Source organism: Asterias rubens, chromosome 5 (genome assembly GCF_902459465.1).
Source record: "Asterias rubens chromosome 5, eAstRub1.3, whole genome shotgun sequence".
NCBI classification, from domain to species: Eukaryota; Metazoa; Echinodermata; class Asteroidea; order Forcipulatida; family Asteriidae; genus Asterias; species Asterias rubens.
Window position 1 is genome coordinate 1,847,118 of NC_047066.1, and position 22,384 is coordinate 1,869,501.

The 22,384-nt window shown below is 36.4% G+C and overlaps 1 protein-coding gene across 1 annotated transcript; it reads left to right on the forward strand.

Moving 5' to 3' along the window:
* The first annotated feature begins 5,331 nt into the window (after window positions 1-5,331).
* On the forward strand, window positions 5,332-20,531 carry LOC117290065 (serine-rich adhesin for platelets-like). Its single transcript, XM_033771313.1, has 16 exons — window positions 5,332-5,408; window positions 5,495-5,724; window positions 6,078-6,144; window positions 6,506-6,585; window positions 8,722-8,752; window positions 10,235-10,313; window positions 10,952-11,043; window positions 11,576-11,719; window positions 12,919-13,011; window positions 13,968-14,117; window positions 14,646-14,801; window positions 15,060-15,215; window positions 15,872-16,030; window positions 16,504-16,662; window positions 17,748-17,896; window positions 18,206-20,531. The coding sequence occupies exons 2-16, from the start codon at window positions 5,555-5,557 to the stop codon at window positions 20,529-20,531; spliced, it is 4,011 nt and encodes a 1,336-aa protein (XP_033627204.1). The 5' UTR covers window positions 5,332-5,408; window positions 5,495-5,554.
* Window positions 20,532-22,384: the final 1,853 nt, after the last annotated feature.

A 22,384-nucleotide genomic window follows, 5' to 3' on the forward strand; every position in this document is an offset into this window, starting at 1 on the left:
AAGGAACATTATAGAATTGGTATTAAAGAACACAAACTTGAAGATCACAGATTAACATCAAACTACAGTCTAAAATGAAGATAGTAGACAACATCCCTTGAAATATTAATGTCTGAAGGTGTCCGATGCCTTTTTTTTATATACACAAGTCGCGCACGGACTGCAAGTCTCGCGAGTATTCAAACGGCTGCGTTAAAAGGTGCGATTTCGTGTTATTCTGAATGTTCGCTGAAGAAATATAATCCCCCATTTCAAAATCACTTATTAGGATGTTAGGCTTCGACTAAGCCCCCTCGTTTCCCCCCCCCCCCCCAACCAGGAGACCGTGTTTAAATTATTGGCTGATAGAGGCGGATGACACAAACAACAGAGATGATTTGTTTTTCAGTCCGTTTTGTGGTGTAAAATAGGTTTTCTCGGCCAATTTCGGAAAAAGAGCAGCCTATTTAACCGTCAAGCTATTCTATTTCGCGCGAAATCGAATGCTACTGAAAAGTGTCATTCGATTTCGTTTTACTATTAGTCAAATGTAATGTTGCGTCATTCGATTTAACAAAATAATCATTCAATTTAACAATTCATCAAAGCAGCATTCAAATTCGCAGTCGCTTCTTGAGGCGTGTGTGTCTCGAAAAAGAATAACGATACACTAAATTGAGCTAAAGTGCTAAAGGAACTTGACTCGACTCAAAACGAAATTGAATGGCCGAATTCTGAATTTGAAACGCAGTAACAACTAGAGAGGCAAAACAGCTTTAATTCGAACGCATGAAAATGAAATTGGCTGCTCATTTGCCGAATTTGACTGAGAAAACCTATAATAACATATAAATGAAGTAAATGATTATGCTTCTGATGCGAAAATTCTTGTTTAATTTTAGCTTTCGTCGACGCGTTTCAGAAGATACCGTTTGGTTCCACAGTCAGTATGGGTAAATAAAGACACCTGTTGTCAAAGTATTATTTAATAATGTCCATATTATTGTCCATGTTCTTTTTTTTTTTTTTTTTGCCCTATCACTTTTCTTCTTTTTAAATTAAAAATATCTAACGAATCGTCCTGTTTTTACATCATTAATCCGATTAAGAAAAACAATTCAGAAAGAAAAACAAAATCTGCACCAAAATCACACTAAGCGTTTTATTGTACGTGTATTAGGACGATGTCTACCTCGATTGCATGTCTATGGGCATGCACATTGCCAAGCAAATGGCTCTTGGTTTTCCAGCGGGAACGACACTACGCATGCGTCAAAGTGACCGAGGTGGGTGTGTTTGTATCGTAACCACTCTACTAGGGCCATGTTTCAAATCCGTCTACAGTTTTAAAGAAAAGGACCGCAATAGGTTTAATTGAAATAATGCATAGGATTATGCGGCTAAAACGTTCATTCATTCATCAGTCATTTTGGTTTTATTAAAATCAAAAAACAAATTTGTTTTAAGTTTGAGTTCGTCATGACACTTTGTTGCATTGTGACCTTTACCCTTTACCAATATAAGATAAGGGTTACTTCTGACCATTGATTAATTTTATATTGTTTCTTATAATGATTTTCTCGGTATTAAACAATTGTCGGTGTTATTCATCTTAAACAGATGTGATGTTTGGAAACCAGAGGAGCTTAACAAAAGGCGACTCGGAGCTGTTTAGAATCGAAAGATTGATCGACTCGACCCATAGACATCTCATGACGTCACCATTCGTAGTTATTGATTATCGATTACAAGGATTTCTGGGCTACAGCGCAGGTGCGAGATTGATCTTGTGTGTGTTTTTTTATGCAAGTCGCCAGACACACAAGGCCTCATCAAGGCCACTTCAAGGTGTGCCAGTCTATTTTTATTTCAGAGGCCGTTGCCACCTACTCCTTGGGCTGAAACAGGGTTACTCTCTTTTAAAACAGTCCATAGTGCTGGGTCTTCTTTCACACGCAATGCGAGTGGAATAAGGCAAAAATGTAGCGCTTGTGTCCGTGATTCCCCGCAAGCGTGCGTGTGGTGACTTAAGGACACAAGTGCCACGGCCGGGACTCGAACCAACACTCTGCTGGTCAGAAACACGAGAGCTTGACTGTAAAGTTAATTGTTGTTTGTTATTAATATTATTATTATTATTTTGTGTTTTGCAGAGATTGAAACCAACTTGTTGACTAAGCATGATACAAGCAATGTTATAATTTACAACACAACAAGGTTAAGTATTTCCCTTTATTTTTGTTTTTTAGAAGGGGGGGGGTCTGATGTGTCAAGCAAGAAAGACAAAGTTAAATGAAAAAAAAACAATGTTTACCAGTTTTATAACTTTTTAAAGTATGAGTTATTCCCAACAATACTGTGTTTCAGCCAACCAGAATACAGGACTATATCAAGAGTCGTGTTAAAACCATTGACTTTTAAATGCAATCACATAATGTTTCATGATAGACTGTTTGTTTTACGTCTATTTTGGTGATCCAATCATAGTTCTCTGCGTGCCGCTTCGCAAACCAATGACGTCATTCTACAATACATCGTCCCCATCGACAATCCCGAGTCGAACCCAAGCATCACCTTGTTGCGTCGAGAGGTGAGTTCGCCCCTTAATTATGTCCATCAATTCTATTGTTTTAAAGACAGTGGTAATTACTCAAAATAATTGTTAGTATAAAAACTTACTTAGTTACAAGTAATGGAGAGCTGTTGATAGTATAAACATTGTGAGAAACGGCTCCCTCTGAAGTAACACAGTTTTCGAGAAATAAGACATTTACCACGAACTTGATTTCTAGACCTCAGAATTAGATTTTGAGGTCCCGAAATCAAGCATCTGAAAGCACACAACTTCGTGTGACAAGGCTGTTTTTCTTCCATTTTATCTCGCAACTTCGACGACCAATTGAGTTCAATTTTTCACAGGTTTGTTATTTTGTGCATATTATGTTGAGATACACCGACTGAGAAGACTAGTCTTTGACAATTAGCAATCGTGTACAGTGTCTTTAACTAAGCCTTTCTTTTGAAACTCCAAAGTTGAAGAGACAAAACAATGTAGAGGTTTTGCTCTAACAATTGACACATCTTATCTTGAGTAGTTGCTTCAACCAATCTTGTTTACAGAATATCTTGTTTTAATATTTTTAGGAAGCAATTGTCCTTGAGCGTGAGGCTTCCATCATGGCGTCGTCGTCATTAAGGACGACTTGCTCGATCATTTCCGAAACAGGCAGACGGTAGACAAAAAAAAACCCAAAAAACATTCTTGTTTTTGCTAATTTTCGTAGCGTCTTATTTGGGGGTTTTGTTTTTGTTTTCTCTTATTTGTGTTTACTGTTTTTATTTGTGATCGTATAATTTGTTCTAATTCAGCCAAGGCAGTGAAACCACAACATTTAAAGGGACTGGGTACTTTTTGTAGGCAGAAAAACACAATGCCCACAGATTTACATTAAACTTACACAGTGTGAAGGTAATGATAGTAGAAAGCTTCCCTGGAATTATTACTTGCTGAGGTGCTGTAGTTTTTGAGAAATGAATAAAACAATGTCATGAAAATAATTTTCGTCTCAGTGAACATGAGACGAAATTTATTTTAGCATGTAAAAACGTATTTTCATTACATTGTTTTGCTCAAATCCCCAAATACTACAGCACCTCAGCAACTCATATTTTAAGGTACGCTTTGTACTATCATTATCTTCAAATCCTTTAACTAAAAAGAGAGGCCCCAATGTCAAAATAAAGTTAATCCACTAGGATTTCCAATGGATAGAGTCATTTTAAAAAAATAGTAAAAAATTAAAAGTCACTAACTTGCACGTAAAACCAGTGTCAAATGCATTGTGTCTGATCCCTTTCAAATGCAATTGGTATGCTATGTGATTTATGTGGTTTAGGATTGCCTCCTTGTTGATGGTTTGGTTATTTTTTGTACGATACAAAACACAATGTCCACAGATTTGCGTTGAACTTAAACGGTTTGAAGATAATGATAGGAAGTTTTCCTCAAAATATTACTCACTGAGGTGCTGTAGTGTTTTAGAAAGGAGTAAAACAAAGTCACAAAAATAATTTTCGTCTCAGGATCAGATGAATATTATTTTAGCATGTACAACGCGACTCTCCTGAAAACATTGCGCTGTGATTTTCCACTTTTTGTCTTCAAAAACTTGACGGCTAATGAAACTTCTACAGGAAAATTATAATAACATACATCTTCATTCACAGTGAGTAAAGATTTATGTCATGGTCAGAAACTTGATATACAAAAGTTATCAAAAACCCTCTATCCAAGGTGACGGTATAAACTGTATGCCTTTCCGTGAACTATGTATCGACAACAAATATTTTTTGTCTGGCTTTCGTGTTTGTGTTATATGATTCAGAACGAACTCCCACAATGACTGCAAAGTTGTTGATAGAGGCGGGTCTAAGACGGAATGGTCATGTGACTGTCGCCATGAGGATGACGTCACCTTCTTCATCAAGGTAAGGTTCATTTCAGTTATGTTTGTTTATAAAAGAAAATACGTTTGAATGTTTCGGTCAGCTGAATTGATCTGTTGTATAGTACTTGAACGCTTTACAAAAACTCTGTATTATTTTGTTTGTTTGATTTTCTGATTTGACTCCAGGTTTATTCCAGTTTATCTGAGACGATGAGGTGGACTTATACCATCAGTTGCGTCGCATCATTTATCTGCATTACCAGTGCATGGATACGTCTTATTTGTGTGAGGTAATCCTAAACATAACGTCACCATTCCCCAAGCTGTCCCCACACTACCTCAAATACAACATGATTCATTATTTTGTTTTTGTCTTCTGTAAAAGACATTCGACACCTTTAATAATTGTCAAAGGCCAGTATTCTTAATAGGTGTATCCCAAAATATGCATAAAATAACAAATCTGTGACAGTTTTGACTCATCTGGTCATCAAAGTTGCAAGAAAACTATGAAAAAAGAAAACAAATTATGATAAGGAAAGGTTTGTGGTATAATATTACGATATCATGTTGTTTTTTAAAACTCCTCGAAGAACAAAGCAGAGGAGTGAATACGAAATCGGTCGCCTGTGATAATATGAAACTTTCTGGGACGATAGGTGCCAGCAGACTTACCGGGTAAAGCCATTGTTCTCATAATTATGCGCATGTTCAGAACTACGTAAACAATGAAAATTTACCCGGTAAGTCTGCTGCCACCTACCGTTGGAAAGTCTCCCATTATAAAACCAATGCTCTTGTTCTGTACTTTATCAGATTTCCAATTATTGAAGGAATCGATTATCAAACTATCTAACCTTTTTTGCTGATAACAGATGTTGGTGGAAATCAGACGACTGTTTCATCCGGGTCACTTTTCTCGTAGCCGTGCCAGCGACCTCGATAAATTTACTAGTCTCCTTACAAGCAATCGACAGTCAGGTCAGTCTTATTATTTTTATTTTTATTTTGTTAAACTATTATATTTGTACTGAATGAAAGTCTTTGAACTATTCTCCTTTCTTTAGCTGTTTTGCAAAGCCAACGTCATCGTGCTACATTTATCATTCATCGCAACGCCAGCCTGGATGGTCTGTCTAAGTATCGAAGTCTTCATCGAATCACGAAAGCCGTTACATGGTTTCATTAAGTCACTGCCGAAGAGGCGTATCTACGCTCTGATTGGCTGGGGCGTACCAATTATAACTGTGGCTGTAACTGTGGGTACTGATATGTCTTTGTACGGGTCAAGACTCGGGTAAGAACTCAGACTTTAAAGGGATGGTATGCCTTTGGTAATCACTCTTGAAATAATAGCAATGACAAACAAAATTTGGTTATGAGAAGCTTTCGAAAAACATTTTAAGTAACGATTCTTTTCAAATTAATGTAGTAATGGTAAAAACATACCAGTTTTTATGCCTTAAAGGCAGTGGACACTATTGGTAATTACTCAAAACAATTATTAGCATAAAACCTTACTTGGTAACAAGTAATGGGGAGAGGTCTAACGGGTAATAAACCAAAAGTGTACTTTATCAAGATATGGGCACTGTTAAACAATAACACATTATTACTATTAAGTAATAACATGATGTCTTAATTCTACAGGTGTTTGGCTGATTTCAACTCTACACTGTTGTGGCTGTTTGTGGTGCCAGTCATCGCCGCAACAATGGTAATTATTCTTCTTAATCGGGGCCTTATTTCATAGAGCTGCTAAGCATAAACATTTGCTTAGCTTGACATTTTTGCCTTCATAAAACCAGGATTTCCATCCAAATTTCCATGTGATTTTCAGGATAAGCCAACAACAGCTGAAGACCAGTAACAAGCACTATGCAACAAATGGAAATTTGGCTGGTAATCCTGTTTTTATTAAGGAAGAAATTTCTTGCTAAGCAAATTTTTGTGCTTAGCAGCTCTATGAAATTGGGCCCAGGTCTGTTTCTAGAACATAACAATTATTAACCGAGTAATCATTTTTATAGAAAAGTCTCACCTACATTTAGTATAACCTCTTTGTTTTTTATAACAAGGTGATTTCATGTCTGCTGATTCTTTCAACAAATTCGCTGGTCTATGACGATCAAAAGGGACTGAACCTCAAAGACAAAAAGTATGTTTTTTAATCTTTCATTTCTTGTATTTATATTTTTGGTGGGGTCGGACGTGGTCTCATTAATACAATTTGTATCATTACTTTGACATGTGTTCTCGTCCTCATGCTATATTCCTTGTTTTAATTTCAAATTTATAATTTAATTTTAATGTCAAATGTGCACTGTTTGTTGGAAGTTCGTAGCTCGGTGAATTAATAATGTCCTCTTATTTATTTTCAAATTATAGTATTTTTAAAATGTACTGTCGAAATGTAAAAGAGTGAAAAACACCACTCTTTACATTTCGAGTTGTCCCTCATAATAGGCTCTTTAAAAAGAGTGGTGGTTATTTCACTCTTTTAGAGGGGTTTCACTCCAGGACAGAGTGAAAAAACACTCAAAAAAGATGCAAACTTCAATCTAAAAGAGTGGAAAACCACTCGAAAAAGAGTAATGTCCCTCATATGGCTCTTCAAAGAGTGCTCTTTCACTCTTTTGCATTTTCATAGAGAATCAAAGTTGTTGTAATTCAGCCTTTGTCCATTCAGTCCATTATCATCTACTTATTGTATGTTTAATGCTTATATGTTTTTAATGGATCGAGGCAAGAGATGTGTAAATGTGCGTGTCTGGCTGTTCTCACTACAACGGGACTGATCCTGATGCCTATTTCTTTGAGGTCTCCACCCTCTGGAATATTAACAGCCATCCAATGGCTGTTCATCATTGCCAATGCAATTGTGTTGAAAGAAATCATTATTTAACAATTATAGTTTTTGCATTTATTTTACTTTTTGACCGTGATGATGTTTTTGACTGAAAAGGTAATTATGAATGGGAATCAAAATGTGTTGAATCGGTTTTCAACTAGTGGTTTAAACCCGCCGAGGCCTGGTTCTTTATAATTTACCTCGACTTCGTCTCGGTTAAGTTATCAAGAACCAGGCCTCGTTGGGTTTAAACCACTAGTTGAAAACCTCTTCACCACACATTGATTCCCTTAGTTAAAATTGTTAGTACAAAAAAAAGAGAGACTTGAGCAGAACCTTAATTTGTCTGTCTTCTATGAGAAAGTTGGGCTTAGTTGAGCCAGGGCTCGATTTCATCAGAATAAAATCCATCGTAAGACAAATTGTCGGTATCACCATAGTGCTTTGTATTGTGACATAAGCATTTACGACTGAGTTGCAGTTACGATCAATTTTAGCTCTTTGTGAAAGCGGCCCCTGATCTTTTCCGATCCATGATTAATTTTTAAACACTGTTTTACCAATTTTAATATCATGGCTGATAAATATATACAGGTGTGGGGAGAAAAATGAGAAAATTACATAAATTGTTTCTATAAATTATTCCATATTCACTTAAAGCCATTGGACCCTTTCGGTAAACAGTGTTGTCCAAGGCCCACACTTTGTATACCACAACTTCTATATCAAATAACAAACCTGTGAAAATTTAGGCTCAATCGGTCATCGGAGTCGGGAGAAAACAACGGAAAAACCCACCCTTGTTTCCGCGCGTTTCGCCGTGTCATGAAATGTGTTTAAAATAAATCCGTAATTCTCGTTAACGAGAATTTATATTGTTTTGCTGTTTTGTCAAAAAGTTAAGCATTTCATGGAATAATATTTCAAGAGAAGTCTTTCACCATTGCCTTCTGTAAACCCTGTAAGTTATTTGTAAATCTGTGAACTTGTTTTTTTTTTTTCCTGAACCGAAAGGGTCCAATGGCTTTAAAGTGTGCTTTAAAAACATGATACTAATTTCATTTAAAATCTATTTTGATTATGGAAAAATGTTTTGTGATATTTGTGTAACATCATGGGCTTAATAAATGTTATACATGCGAATTTTTAACAAATAAACAAAAAAGTAAATAAAACTCATATAGGAACCTAAATTCTGTCTTGGTGTGTTAACTTTTTGTTTCTATAAATTCATTGGTGCTTTTGAATCTATCCCATCATGAAACTTACCGCTAACAACAACAAAGGCGATGATAGGGCAGTGATAGCGCGCGCTTCCCGTGGCTCTGTTCCTACCCCTTACGACGACACAATAGAAATTTGCATAATATTCTTTTTCCTATTATGTGGCGCCCTCTGTCGATATGGTTGTCCAAAGGAATTTTAGACTGGTTTCTTCTGCAGTAAGTCTGATACTGCTGTTGATGAAGTCTGGGTACGTGATGAATGAAATCGACACCAATAAAAACAGTTATTCATAAAATTATTTGAGGTAGCAAAAAATTACTGTGGAGTATTTTTTTATTAATTGTTACCTCTGTCAGTTTTTAATAAGCGTGGTCGCAAATACAATATTAGATACGTTACAATTATTGAAAAGAACTGTTGCTGGTTACTCTCGCGACCTCATGAATAATGCATGTCTCAACTTTCAGCCATTCAAACTCGCCTAAAATGTGATGACGAAATACTTAGTTACGTACGCAAGATAAACACACGTCACACACATTATAAACACAACAAAATCGCCAGAACTGTTTTTGGATTATTGAGAAATGGATGTGCATTTCGATGTCTCTATTTTGATTCAGAAAATATTTGTGTGAGTTATTTAAAAAAAATCGCTAGAGTTATTAGTCAACATTTAGCGAAAACATGGGTTGCATGTATTCAAAGAACAACCTGCCAAAAGTCATAGGTAAGTTTAAGTTAATATTTTGATTTGTTTTCACTCACTGACTGACTCAGTCAACTTTGGTTTGACAATGTTTACGAATTGAAATGAATGTTGTTGATGTTTTCCTCTTCTTCTTGTTTTGCTATTAACTATTGAACTAGCAAAGCAAAAAGAAAGGGTTGGGGGTCAAGTTAGTGAGGCTACACAACAATTGCTTTCTTGCCTGTTGCAGCAAAAAGATCTAATTCTAACGCTTTTAAACAACCAAGCTAGCCGAAGGCCCAACAATTTAGTTTAAATTGGTAATAATTAATAGGCCTAGGCCTATGTTAAGTTGTTTGTGTAACCTCGACTGCATATAATGGGCTTTTTTGACTTTTGTGAGGCCCTTTTCTGTGGACTGTGGGAAATTGATTTAATATCTCAATCAAGCAATAAACATAAACCACCGAGGAAATGATTAATTACATGTAAATGGAACATATTTTTTATTTCTTTAGATTCTGACACAGGACCTAGGCGAAATCCAAAATATTCAAAAAAAACTTTGAAATCCCAAAATGCGGTAAGTTGGTCGTTAAAATAAAATACTACATTTTATATGCCTTACTGTCACAGTCACTCAGTCTAAAATAACTTTGTCATTCTAGGTATTCCTTATTTCTTTTATAACTTTTTTATCACAGTCCCTTTTTCCTCTGGTAAAACTATATTTCATCAAGCATTATTTTTTTATTTCTTAGCAAATTGAATTTAACTCCCTTAAAAAATGTCAGTTTCATGGCTGATAATATTGTTTTAGGTCATGTAGGTTGTCAATGTAAACGATTTTTTTCTTCTGAGAGATGAACTTCCTTTCCGGTAAAAAAAGTAACCTACTTTCTGAAAATATTGCTAATACTTTTTAATTTTTAATAGTAATAATAACTTGTTTCCAGGGAGTGATTTTGTAAGGCACCACTTTTTAAGTTTGATGTAATTATGTCTTAAGATCGGGCCGTAATGTTTGCTATTTTTTAGGCCAAGACCAAGATGAACAAGGCCCTGGCTGAGGTAAAAGCCAAGGGAGATGCCAAGTTAGCTGCCTTTGCTGAACTAGGTAAAACAAATTACATTTTCTCTGACCTTTTCATTGTTCATCACAATCACAGCATCTTCCTTTTCCATTGTTAGTGTTACCCCACCCTTCCCTGTTAAAGGAGTGGTATAACTTTGGTAGTTACTTGAAATTTAATGACCATAAAAACTTATTTGGTTAGAAGAAAGGATATATATCATGCATAAGAACAAAATGAAAAAAGGGTTTTAATTGGTATTAGAAATTGGTAGGCCTGTCATCTGTGTTAAATTTCAGGCAAATTAAACCATCTGCACCCTTACTTTTATGCTTCCCTATACAATAGCCATTGATGGTTGTTTTGAAATAGAGACTTGGTGTGATTTGGGGGAAGTTTAGACCATTTCTTGTGATTGCTGTGTGACATTTTAGATAAGATTTGGTGGTCAGTCTTTTCTCGCCTTCCTCCTCTAGGAAATGGGGACAATACGTGGATTTGGTTTTCAGTCCCCATCTGACTGTGTGAGTTTTCCCTGGAACACTTCCTCCCACATCTTAAACTGAAACTTCTTTCCTTGTTCTCATCATGGGTTCCTGGCTAGTAAAGTGTTTAAGTTTGTTTTTCTGATAGTCCTAGAATGAATGAAATGTAATGAAAAACTCCTGTCCTGTCATTACAGCAGGGATCCAGCTGCCAGCTGCTTCCATCAAGCAAAGCGTTAACGAGCAAGCCCCACTCCCTGAGCAAGCCACCCCTATGGAGACCCTGAAGGTGAGAGATCCATCATTGTGACATTTCAAACCATTTCAACCCATTCATGTACCATTTATTTTTATTCATATGGACACATTAGTTGTTTATTAAGGGTTCTTGTTTTTATTTTATTTTCTTATTTATTTGCAAATGGCGACACCGTTCTGAAAACTGTGTGGCCGTGACAATGATATTTTTTATATTTTTTAGATTTACAACTATTTTTTTGAAGGGATGTAAGCCGGTCTCCAGTGACCAGTCAGCTCATGAAAGAGCTAATAACAAATTTATACTATACTTATCCTTATGGAAAAAGTAAATGCTATACTTCTCATTGATCCGATTTATGTACAAAGTTCATACAAAAATTAATCAGTGCCGGAGGACTTCAAGACTGGTCTCAGATTCGCCCTCTTTAGGGGCGGACTCAGACTTGATTGAGCTCCCCTCGGACAATAGGGACTCTGACTTCGAAAACATGGACTTGACTACAGCCCAGATATTAATCTAGTTTTACGTACATCTTTCCCACATATGGTTTGTCTTGAAGGCATCAATGAAGAACGATAAGGTGTCTTTAAGTGGAATGGATGACACTGAAGCTATTCCTGTCTCCATCTCAACTGATGTCATCGCTATGATGACTATCAATGATACACTGAGCAAGACGGAGGAACTCAAGAAGCAGACTGAGGTAAGAAGCAAAAAACTTGATAAAGAAGTTTTATGTGATATCTGAAACTAAAAAAGTTGAGTAAATTTAGAATTGACTTTTGCATACTGTCAATGAAACAAAACTTCATCCAAATAATAACCAAAACGTATAATTTTTACCCTTACACCGATGTGTATTAAAAGCACTGTATACTCATTACGGACAAGTTTCCGTATGGCGCCACCACTTTTTCATTCGATATGAAATAATGTAGTATCTAATTTACCTCAATGAGATATCCCTTTTTGTTAAATTTACCTCAATGAGATATCCCTTTTTGTTAAAATGAGTGAAAAAGTGGTGGCGCCATACGGAAAGTTATCCCTCATTACTTTCCAAGGTTCTCCATGAAACAATCCACAGGCAATTACTCTGGTGGGATTCGAACCCACGACCTATGCATTGCTAGAGCAGATTTCTTAACACTTGACCACCAAGCTAGCCTGGTATCTAGAGGCAGCTCAAATTCTTAGTACTGCAGTGATTTAAAAGATTAATTTTTTGCATTGGGGATCTCTATCACCGACGACAATTCAAAGTTATCTGATAACGTACTCACAACAAAACATCACAATCCTAAGATCAATTCAATTTCTGATGAAGTTTTGTATTGTTTTGGATATTGAATCTTTTATTAGTTGATCCAGTTAGTCTAATGTTTTAAATTATCAGCAAACATTAAAACGACTGTGTACTCTAATTCAGTCTGCCCCAGCCTTTGAGCGTCCAACCAACTCAGCTCAATCTACCAGCTCAAGACTAATTGTTGTCACTGAAGCAACTGTTGACAACACACAGGGGAAGAAACTACCCACTACTACTGTTCCTTCTAAAGTAGAGGTAAACATTCTTGTGACCTGTGCCCAATTTCATAAAGCAGTAAATTTCTTGGTCAACCAAGAAATGACTTGGGTAATCAATGGTACTCTGGCTGGTAGCCTGTTTTTGCTAAGCGAACAAAAATTGTGCTTTTGCTGTTTTGCTGTTTTTTCAGCAAGTAAACACTGTATTCGGTTGAAACTTTCACATGTGACGTTTAGTGTATCTTTTTTTTTATAATTTTGACCAAAAATAAGCATGACGTTGGAAAAAAAGAAACCACTGACCCAACCTTCGAGACAAGTATGAAATAAAACAAGTATAAAAAGTAACATTAAAAATAATTCCTCTTTCTCCAGGAACTAACTACTGACTCTGACTCCATGATGAGTGATGACAATGACGCAGAAATGATAACCAAGGATGAAAAGGTGAATGAAGAACTAGCACAGGTAAAAAAGGCAACATGTTCAGATTCTGAAAATGCAGTTAATTTGAGCAGAATTTCTACAAGACCTGCAGGGCCCAATTTCATGAAGTTGTTAATGCATGAAATTAAGCTCAGCAAATTTCTAATTGTTTAAGCAAGAAATAACTGGGTTACTGTAGTCACGTCAATGGTAACTGTATGGTATTCTGGCTGGTCATCTATTGCTAAGAAAAACTTGCTCGTGCTTATTAGGCAAGTTTTACTTAGCAATATAGGCTTTTTGTGGTAAGAGTCCAGTAATTTTATAACTTTACCAACAATGCAAATTAGATTGGCCTGCAACTGCCGAGGCCTTAAATTATGGGAAAATGCCTGCAACTGCCTAGGCGGGGTAATTACTAGTGAATAATAATTAATATCTATTACTTACAACTTTAACCAATGAGCAGGTTCTTCCCTGTGAGGGGCAAACACCACCAAGCCAAGTCCAAACCTGCTACATTGGCCTAAGGAAAATAGTAGCGAAGAAAACTGCCTTAATAATCGAGAACCTTCTCTGACCAGAGCTGACGATGAAGTGGACGAGCATTTGCTATGCGCCCCTCGTTGTCGTTACACCTCAGCAGTTTTCAAAAGAAGAAGTGAACTAAAGCGTGCGCCTTTTGTGCACAAAGAAAGCTTTATTTATTCTTAAAGGAATTCACTCCAGGCTTATTGAAATTTGGCCCAGTTTGTTAAAAGGGTCCACCATCTAACAAACACTACCTACCCCAACTGAACCCAAAAATAATCAGTTAATAACAATTTTCAACATACATTTTTGAAAATATAAATTGGCCTCCTTATTTAGAAAAATAAGTGCAATAAATAATAAAATAGATAAATAAAATAAGTAAAATAAATAAATAATTAAAATTGTTAAATGAAGAACAGTGGTCTCAGTGTAAAGTATTTAAATTAATTTGATTAATGTATCAGATAATGCCAGCCAGTGAACGTCCTAGCAGCTCTGCGTCTGCCTGCTCCAGACTGATAGTTGTAGCTGAAGCTAAGACATCCATTGATAACACCATGGATGAAACCATACCCGCTCCATCTACCTCCACCTCTCCCAAGACTGAGGAGAAGGTAAGATGGGAAAAATGGTTTTGCAAAATGCAACTTGCTACATTTTCAGATGAATTGTTTTGTTTACAAAAGACTTAAGTACAAAATGTTTTGCTGAAACCAGCACCTGTCTTTGAAATTTACTAAAAACTCATGTTGTCAGATTACAAGGGACAATTATATAGAGCTACTTAAACTTACACCTCTAGGACCCTGGTTCAAATCACACCAGGGGCACTGTGTGGTTCGGGTTTCAGTCCCTACCTGACTGCGTGGGGTTTTCCCTTGGAAACATTGGGGTTTTTTTTCCACATCTAGAACTTAAACTTCCTTCCTTCTCTTTCTTGGGTTCTTGGCTAGTTCAATGATTAAGTTCAATTTTCTGGGAGTCATTAATTACCTTCACAACCAGAATTAGTTAACACAATAAAAATTAAGGCCAGTTATGATTCTGATAAATTAGTAACATGCAGACATACAAAATGATAACAATAAATTCTTCCTTTTCATCTTCAATCATGATTTAGTGAGTATTTGTCTTTATTCCAGCCATTGAACCAGCTAGCGTCATCTGCGAGCAGTCTGGATAAAGCGACTACTAATTTAGTAGATGCTGTCTTTACCAGCCTGGACAACGAGGAAACTGCACAAGAATCCATTGTGGATGTGCAGAATTCTGATGCTGTGATCAACGATTGTAATACGGTGAGTGAAGTGAAAGAACAGTTAAACATTCCATCAAAGCACAACAGTTCACCTGACTAAATATTATTATTAATAATAACAGCTCTTACATAGCGCAATTCCAAAAAATGATCATTGCGCCGCTTCACAGACGAACAAAAAACAACATTTGCAATTATTGCACACTATAAAATAAATAGGTTTTGAGATTGGGTTTGAAAGCATAAATTTATTATTTTATTATTTAATCATAATGAGTATATCCTTATCCATGTACAGCCATTGAACCAGCTAGTGTCATCTGCAAGCAGTCTGGATAAAGCAACTACTAATCTAGTAGATGCTGTCTTTACCAGCCTGGACAACGAGGAAACTGCACAAGAATCCATTGTGGATGTGCAGAATTCTGATGCTGTGATCAACGATTGTAACATGGTGAGTGAAGTGAAAGAACAGTTAAACATTCTCAAAGCACAACAATTCACCTTACTTAATATTATTATTAATAATAACAGTTCTTAGTTAGCGTAATTCCAAAAATGATCATTGTGCCACTTCACAAACAAACAAACAAAAAACAACATTAGCAATTATAACACACTAGAATAATTAGGTTTTGAGATTGGGTATGAAAGCATAATGTTTTATTGTCACTTGTAAAAAACAAACATTCTCAAAGCACCGAACAACAATCCAAGAAACAGACACCTGACTTAAAAAATCTTGTTTATAAAAATTGAAAGACACATAGTTATGTGACCCGTCTAAAAATATTAAGCAGCCATGTTATTGATTGTATAAAAAGGTGGTGAAAAATCCCTCATGTCTTTTGAATTCTTGCACTAGTAAACAAACAAAAAACAGGCTATGTTGCCCTTGTTTTGGCCTTGGTGCCCATTAAAAACTTTCCAATTGACTTTGTTAAAAATTTCCCAATGGAAGTGATTGCACTTCGAGAAATAAAAATGTCCCCTGCCTCTCAAAGATGAGATTGAACTACAATGTAAAAACAAAAATTGTAAACCACACAAACTATCAGTTTGATTTGAACTTCAAGGAATAAGTTTTTCTTTTGTCTGTGTTATTTCCAGCCTGCTACTAAGACATCTACTGGAAGCATAGACCAACAGGCTGGTTTTATAGTAGATTATGTTTTTGCAAACATTACCACGGAACAACTTGCTGTGGCCCCTGAGAAGCCAAAGATGAAATCAACTGGCTCTATCGCCATGGATACTAAAAATGACAAGGTATGTGATGAAAAACAATTGCTTTGGTATTTCAGAAATGTTTGTTTTTATTTATTCATTTTGTGTTTATTGATTTTGTTCTCATTTATCATATCAGCAAACAAGACATGTTTTTATTTATTTTGTATTGAATGATTTCTTTCTAATTTCACACAATTCTTGTTCATGTATTTATTGGTGTGTTTTTGAATTTGATCAATTTGTTTGTTGATTTGTTTCTGTTCTTTGTTTGACTTTGTCCATCGCACATTCCACCACAGGCCCTGTAGACTGTATAAAAATAACTCCATACTTATTTTGCCTCCGTCATGTCGTTAAATTGTAGATTTTGCTTGTTCATAAGATGTTGTTTGTTCTTGCATGGTTTACAGATGTTTTTTGCTTACTATGGAAACTGCTAATCGAATGATTTGAAATTAAAGGAATATAATCAACATTTCACAAAGTTTTTCTTTTGTGTGTGTTATTTCCAGCCTGCTACTAAGACATCTACTGGAAGCCTAGACCAACAGGCTGGTTTTATAGTAGATTCTGTTTTAGCAAACATCACCTTAGAACAACTCTCTTTGGCCGCTGAGAAGCCAAAGATGAAATCAACTGGCTCTATCGCCACGGATACTGAAGATGACATGGTATGTTGGATAATCAAAAGAAATAAGTTGAAGAAGACAACTATGGATGTTTTCAGAAATGTTGTCTTGAATTAAAGTAATGAATTATTTTGATATTGTGTTTAAAGGGTCTGTGTACTTTATGCAACACAAAACACAATGTCCACAGAAATACACATTAAACTTACACAGTTTGAAGATGATGTTAGAAAGCTGCCTTTAAAATATTACTTGCTGAGGTGCTGTAGTTTTTGAGAAATGAGTAAAACGATGTCACAAAAATAAATTTTGTCTCAGTTTTAGTATGTCAATAATGTACGTCTAACACAAAAAAAAAAAAAAAATTATTTTTGTGACTTGTCTTACTCATTTCTCAAAAACTATAGCACCTCATCAGCAAGAACTAATTAAAGGGAAGCTTTCTACCATAACTATCTTCAAACCTTGTACGTTTAATGTAATTTGTGGACATTGTGTTTTGTGTCCTACAAATACCTAAATCCTTTAAAAAGGAGACAAACATTAAATAACTTTGAAGTACTTTGATAAAAAATAAACTGTTGAGTGAACCATGGCAAATAATCCTAGAAAGAAACCAAATTGATTAGGTTTTTGTTTAAGAGGCAAAGTTTCTACAATTTTTTAAGAGCAAATTGACTTTTGCTGCATTTATAAAAAAAACTAAAATAACATCTAAATTTAAAAGTGCATGGTGGCTGTATTTAATTATGTACAGAGTCAACCACATACATTTCAATTTATTGAGAACTTGTATTTAGTGAAGACACTGACTGACAAGAGTGGAATAAACCCAGTGACATGGTTGATGAGTGTGCTCATGATTTAATTGTCATTGTGAGTTTATTTGAGCAATCCATGTACACCGATAGAGATTAATTTAATGGACAATTGTAATAGGCAATATACTTCCTCCAAAACAAATCATGTCCCCTAGCCTTTAGGTCGCTTAGTGACTTATTGCTTGAGGAACAAAATATTTGATCAATTTATTAATTAACAGTTCAGGAACTGCAGTCAGGCAAGCACCGCAATATTGTGTTCTGCCACAATATCATCAAATATTTAAACCTTTCTTTTACCATCAGTCTGTCAGCACCCGGTCTGCAGTCGACAAAGAAGAGATTACTGTCATAATTGCCCAGCTGAAAAAATCATTGAGCAATGGCCGACATTCGACTTCTCAAATGGCCACTCAAACGTGCGAGATATCAATCCAGACTGATGACGTGAGTAATGACAAACTCAAATAACAATTATGAAAATACAAAATATTACAATAAGTACAAATCATGATTTCCACTCAGAAGAAATTATACAATTGATTATACAATTGTTTTATTTGGTTTTAACCCTCACATCGATGTGTGTCAGCATTGTATACTCAGTACATTTTGTACTTTACCCGAAGAAAAAAAATCACAGGCAACTTACTCAGGTGGGATTCGAACCCTTGACCTTTGCATTTCTAGAGCAGTCTCTGAAACACTTTTTATTTAATAAGCATAACAAAAGATATTAACACTTACATTTCTTTTCAGGTTATTGAAACTGAAAAACCATCAAGAAAGTATTCAGCTCTCTCTAAGATCAAAGCTGTAGTAGTCAAGTCAGCTTCAAAGACGAGCCGTATGTCATTCCTTGATAGGAAAGATAAAAAACCAAATGAGAGTATCAAAAAAGATCTGAAAAATAACAAGCAGGCTTTGATGAGCCAGAGCAAGACAACAAGTGTAAGTGCTAAGAAACCAGGACCAAAGAACGCAAAGGTTGTAGAAACAAAGAAGTCTGTGATTGCAAAGTCTGACGTAACCAAAAAGCCTACAGGTGATCATAAGAAATCATCTACTGTCACCAATGCAAAAAAGTCTTCTAGCACTTCTACCACTAAGAGATCTTCAAGCACTGATCATAAGAAATCCTTGACTAAGCCAAGAGGCAGTGCTGCTTCCGGCAGGATGATCAGAGAGGCAGCTAATGGTGCCAAAGTGAGCACAAAGAAGTCAAGCAAGAAGGTAAGCACCACATCCTCGACATCTTCTGCAACTACTGATGCCAAGACCAAAGAAAACCCAGCAAAGAAATTGAACACTTCAAAAAGTGCATCATTCCCTTGCAATGGTAGTCAGCAGAAACCTACTGCCTCATCTGCAAGTGCTGCTAAAACCAGTAACCCAATTGAGTCCAGTCAATCAGCATCTGACAAGCCAACTTCAAAACGATCTAAACAGCGTACTGCAACTCCAGTGCCACCACCATTGTGTGACAAATCCTCCTCTTGGAAGTCCAAATCATCTTCAGGGCTGAAGCAGAATCAATCTAGTTTCTTAGCTCCGCAGGATGTGGCTTCATCTCCATCTGTTCACGCCGGAGGAAAGATCTCTTCCGTGGAGAGCAAAGATTCTAACATTGCTCTCATACCTGCCAACAGTCAAGACTCTTTCAAACCTAACACCAAACTGCAAAAACGTTCTGGGAGGAATGGGAGCAAGAGTACTGTATCCATCACAAGTGACAACACTCTTCGGAGAATTAGCTCAGCATGTCCAGCTCCAGAACCCAAAAGAGCTGGTCTTGCCTCTGTCCCTGAGTTAAGGGCCATTTCAGTAATTGATACTCCAACTGATGCTGGTCCTAGATGTCCTCTTAATCAAGCCATGGGTGACAACACTGAAGTTCAACTTGAAAGTCAAGCCTCAGTTGGACTAACCCAAGGTGATGTCACTGGGATCTGTGACACTGAAAACCAGGTAAAGCTTTGCTGTTTGGAGCAAGTACAAGAAATGGACGACCATTTCATGGACCTTCAATTACAAGAATTGCTATTGAGTCAGGAGATACTTATTTCACCATCCCTTATGCCAAAAGAAGAAGCAACTGTTCAAGTTACCAACCCTCTTTCTGATAAGGATCAGCTCTGCGAAACTCCTGAAGTGGTTTCTTCAAAGGGCATGTTCAGTCCTAGGAGTCTGATAATGACTGCAGATGATTCTGACAATTCTACTGACCCTGTCAATCAATCCTTGGAAGTTTCGAAAAGTCCTACAAGAAGACGTAGGGCATCTGTTGAGAGTCCACCAGGAAAGGATGCCACTATTTTGAATCCCAAACCACCAGATTCAAAAAGGGTATCAAGAGACTTCAAAATGAACCGAGTGACGCAATGGACCCAAGATTCTTCGGCTCTTGGTAGGATCTCAGTAAGTCCTCATATAAGGAGATCCTTCGATAGTCCTGGGTACGAGAGTTCTCCCAACTTAAGTCCCACACTCTTGGCTCTAAATAAGTCACCCAATGATTTCCTAAATGAGCGTCAGTTCAACTGTGCTCCGAAGAGTCCTGTAGGTTGTACTTCAAAACTTGCTCACTATGTGAGAGCTTCAGAAAGTCCTCAAGGTAAAATGACCATTAACTTTAGCCCAACCCAGCCAGCTTCCAGAAAGGCGTTATCTGATTTCTTGAATGGACCAGCAGGTCAATCAAATACCCATGACAATCCTTCCAAGAAGAAAACTATTGTCGACATTCTAACGATGCCAAACTTAGGTCTGTCTATGAAGGTTTCTAAGACTGGTCCTGGAGGAACAAGAAGTCCTGAAGGTAGAACCTCAGTCAGTCCTACAAATTATAAGAAGATGCCATCTAAGACACGCTTGTTTGCACATGCTAACAACAATAGGCCATTAAGTGGAACCCTTGACGTCACCAATTGCCTCTTCCAAGAACTGACAAGCCCTCATGCTGATAAAGAGGAACGCACCTCCTTGTCCTCACCCATCTACCATTCACCTGCCAGCACTGCTGATGGGGAGACTCATCGACAGCAGGAGTCGGCCAAGTTGCAGCTTGGCTGCATTCGACTCCAACATTAGAAACATAGATTTTAATTATTATGGGCAGTCCACCAGCTCAGTGCTCAAAGATATAATAATGTGAATGATCTACTTTGGTTAATTTCAGCAATAGAACGTGCAAGATGTGGGTGTAATTTAACGCTTTTGGGAACCTTGCTTTTAAATGTGAAAACAAAAATTGCACTTTGAGTTAACAGGTATAGGCCAAAACATTTAAAAACACATGGCCATGGTTGCACAGTCTATGGCGAGAACTTTTAGCACTGAGCTGACTAGACAGGTACAACATTGATACCAGTGTGGCTGCAAAACTACCAGTGAGTTACTGATCTAAGATCTAGTGCTTAGGCTGGTACTACTACTAGCAGTAATCACCTCAACATATTTCTTAAAGCATGCCAAATTCATCGATAATTCGACAACTCAATAAATAAATTTACTAAAATTAACTAAACAAAACAGGAACCTTCAAAGTATTTTATAAAATCCTTTGTGTGCACCACCAAGTATCAATGTAGTACATCTCTTCAATACTTTATGCCACATATCCATAAAAATAGACACAGTAAAAGTAATCCGTAATGGTAGCCTTAAATAATAGATCTTGGTATTGAAAGAGGCATTTTTAACCATTTACGACTTTACATCATGGAGATTGAAAGGTGTTTTTCTATCACTACGAAAAAAGAAAAAAAAATTATACGACTTAACACCATGGAAAAAGAAAGTTGTTTTTCTATCACTATGGCACCACAAATTATTATGACTTAACATCATGGAGAAAGAAAGTTGTTTTTGATCACTATGGCAACAACCAATTATGACTTATAACATCATGGAGAAAGAACGTTGTTTTTATTAAGACTTAGTATCATGGAGAAAGATAGTTGTTTTTCTATTGCAACAACCAATCATGACTTAACATCGTGGAGAAAGAAATATCACTATGGCAACAACTGATTATGACTTAACATCATCGAGACAGAAATTTGTTTTTCTGTCACTATGGCAACAATCTATTATGACTTCATGGAGAATGACAAATGTTTTTCTATCACTATGGAAAAAAAACATCATGGAGAAAGAATGTTGTTTTTCTATAACTATAGCAACAACCAATTATGACCTAACATGTAGAAAGAAAGTTGTTTTCCTATCACTATGGCAACAACCAATTGTGACTCAATGTCTAGGGAAAGAAAATTGTGTTTCTATCACTGTGGCAACAACCAATTATGAAAATATTGTTGTGTAAGAAATTTGTTTTTCTATCACTATGGCAACAACAAAATTATGACTTAACATCCTGGAGAAGGAAAGTTGTTTTTCTATCACTATGGCAACAACCTATCATGACTTAACATCATGGAGAAAAACAAATCTATCACTATGGCAACAATTCCAATAATGACTTACATGGAGAAAGAAAGTTGCCTTTCTAACTCCATGGCAACAACCAATTATGACTCAATGTCTAGGAAAAGGAAATTGTTTTTCTATCACTAAGGCAACGACTTAACATTACTGAGAAAGAAATATGTTTTTTATCACTATGGCAACAACCAAATATTGGTGGATTAGACCAAAATTAGTTTTTCTATCTCACTTTGTGCAAGTTATCACTGTGTCAAACCAGACCAATCACATGCCCTTCTCTCTTGAACATCCTAACTCAACGTGTGATTGTGTTCACCAACCACCTATACCATCGTTCCAGTAGCGTTGATGAATGGTGTCAGCGATTTCACTATCGGCGCCAAATTTCTTTTTCGGTCGCTGCGCTCAAAAGCAACCATTTTGCTGCAAATCAAATTGGGTATCCCTAATTAAGAGCGGTGATTATCTAGTTATAGATGGAGTCGATGTATAAA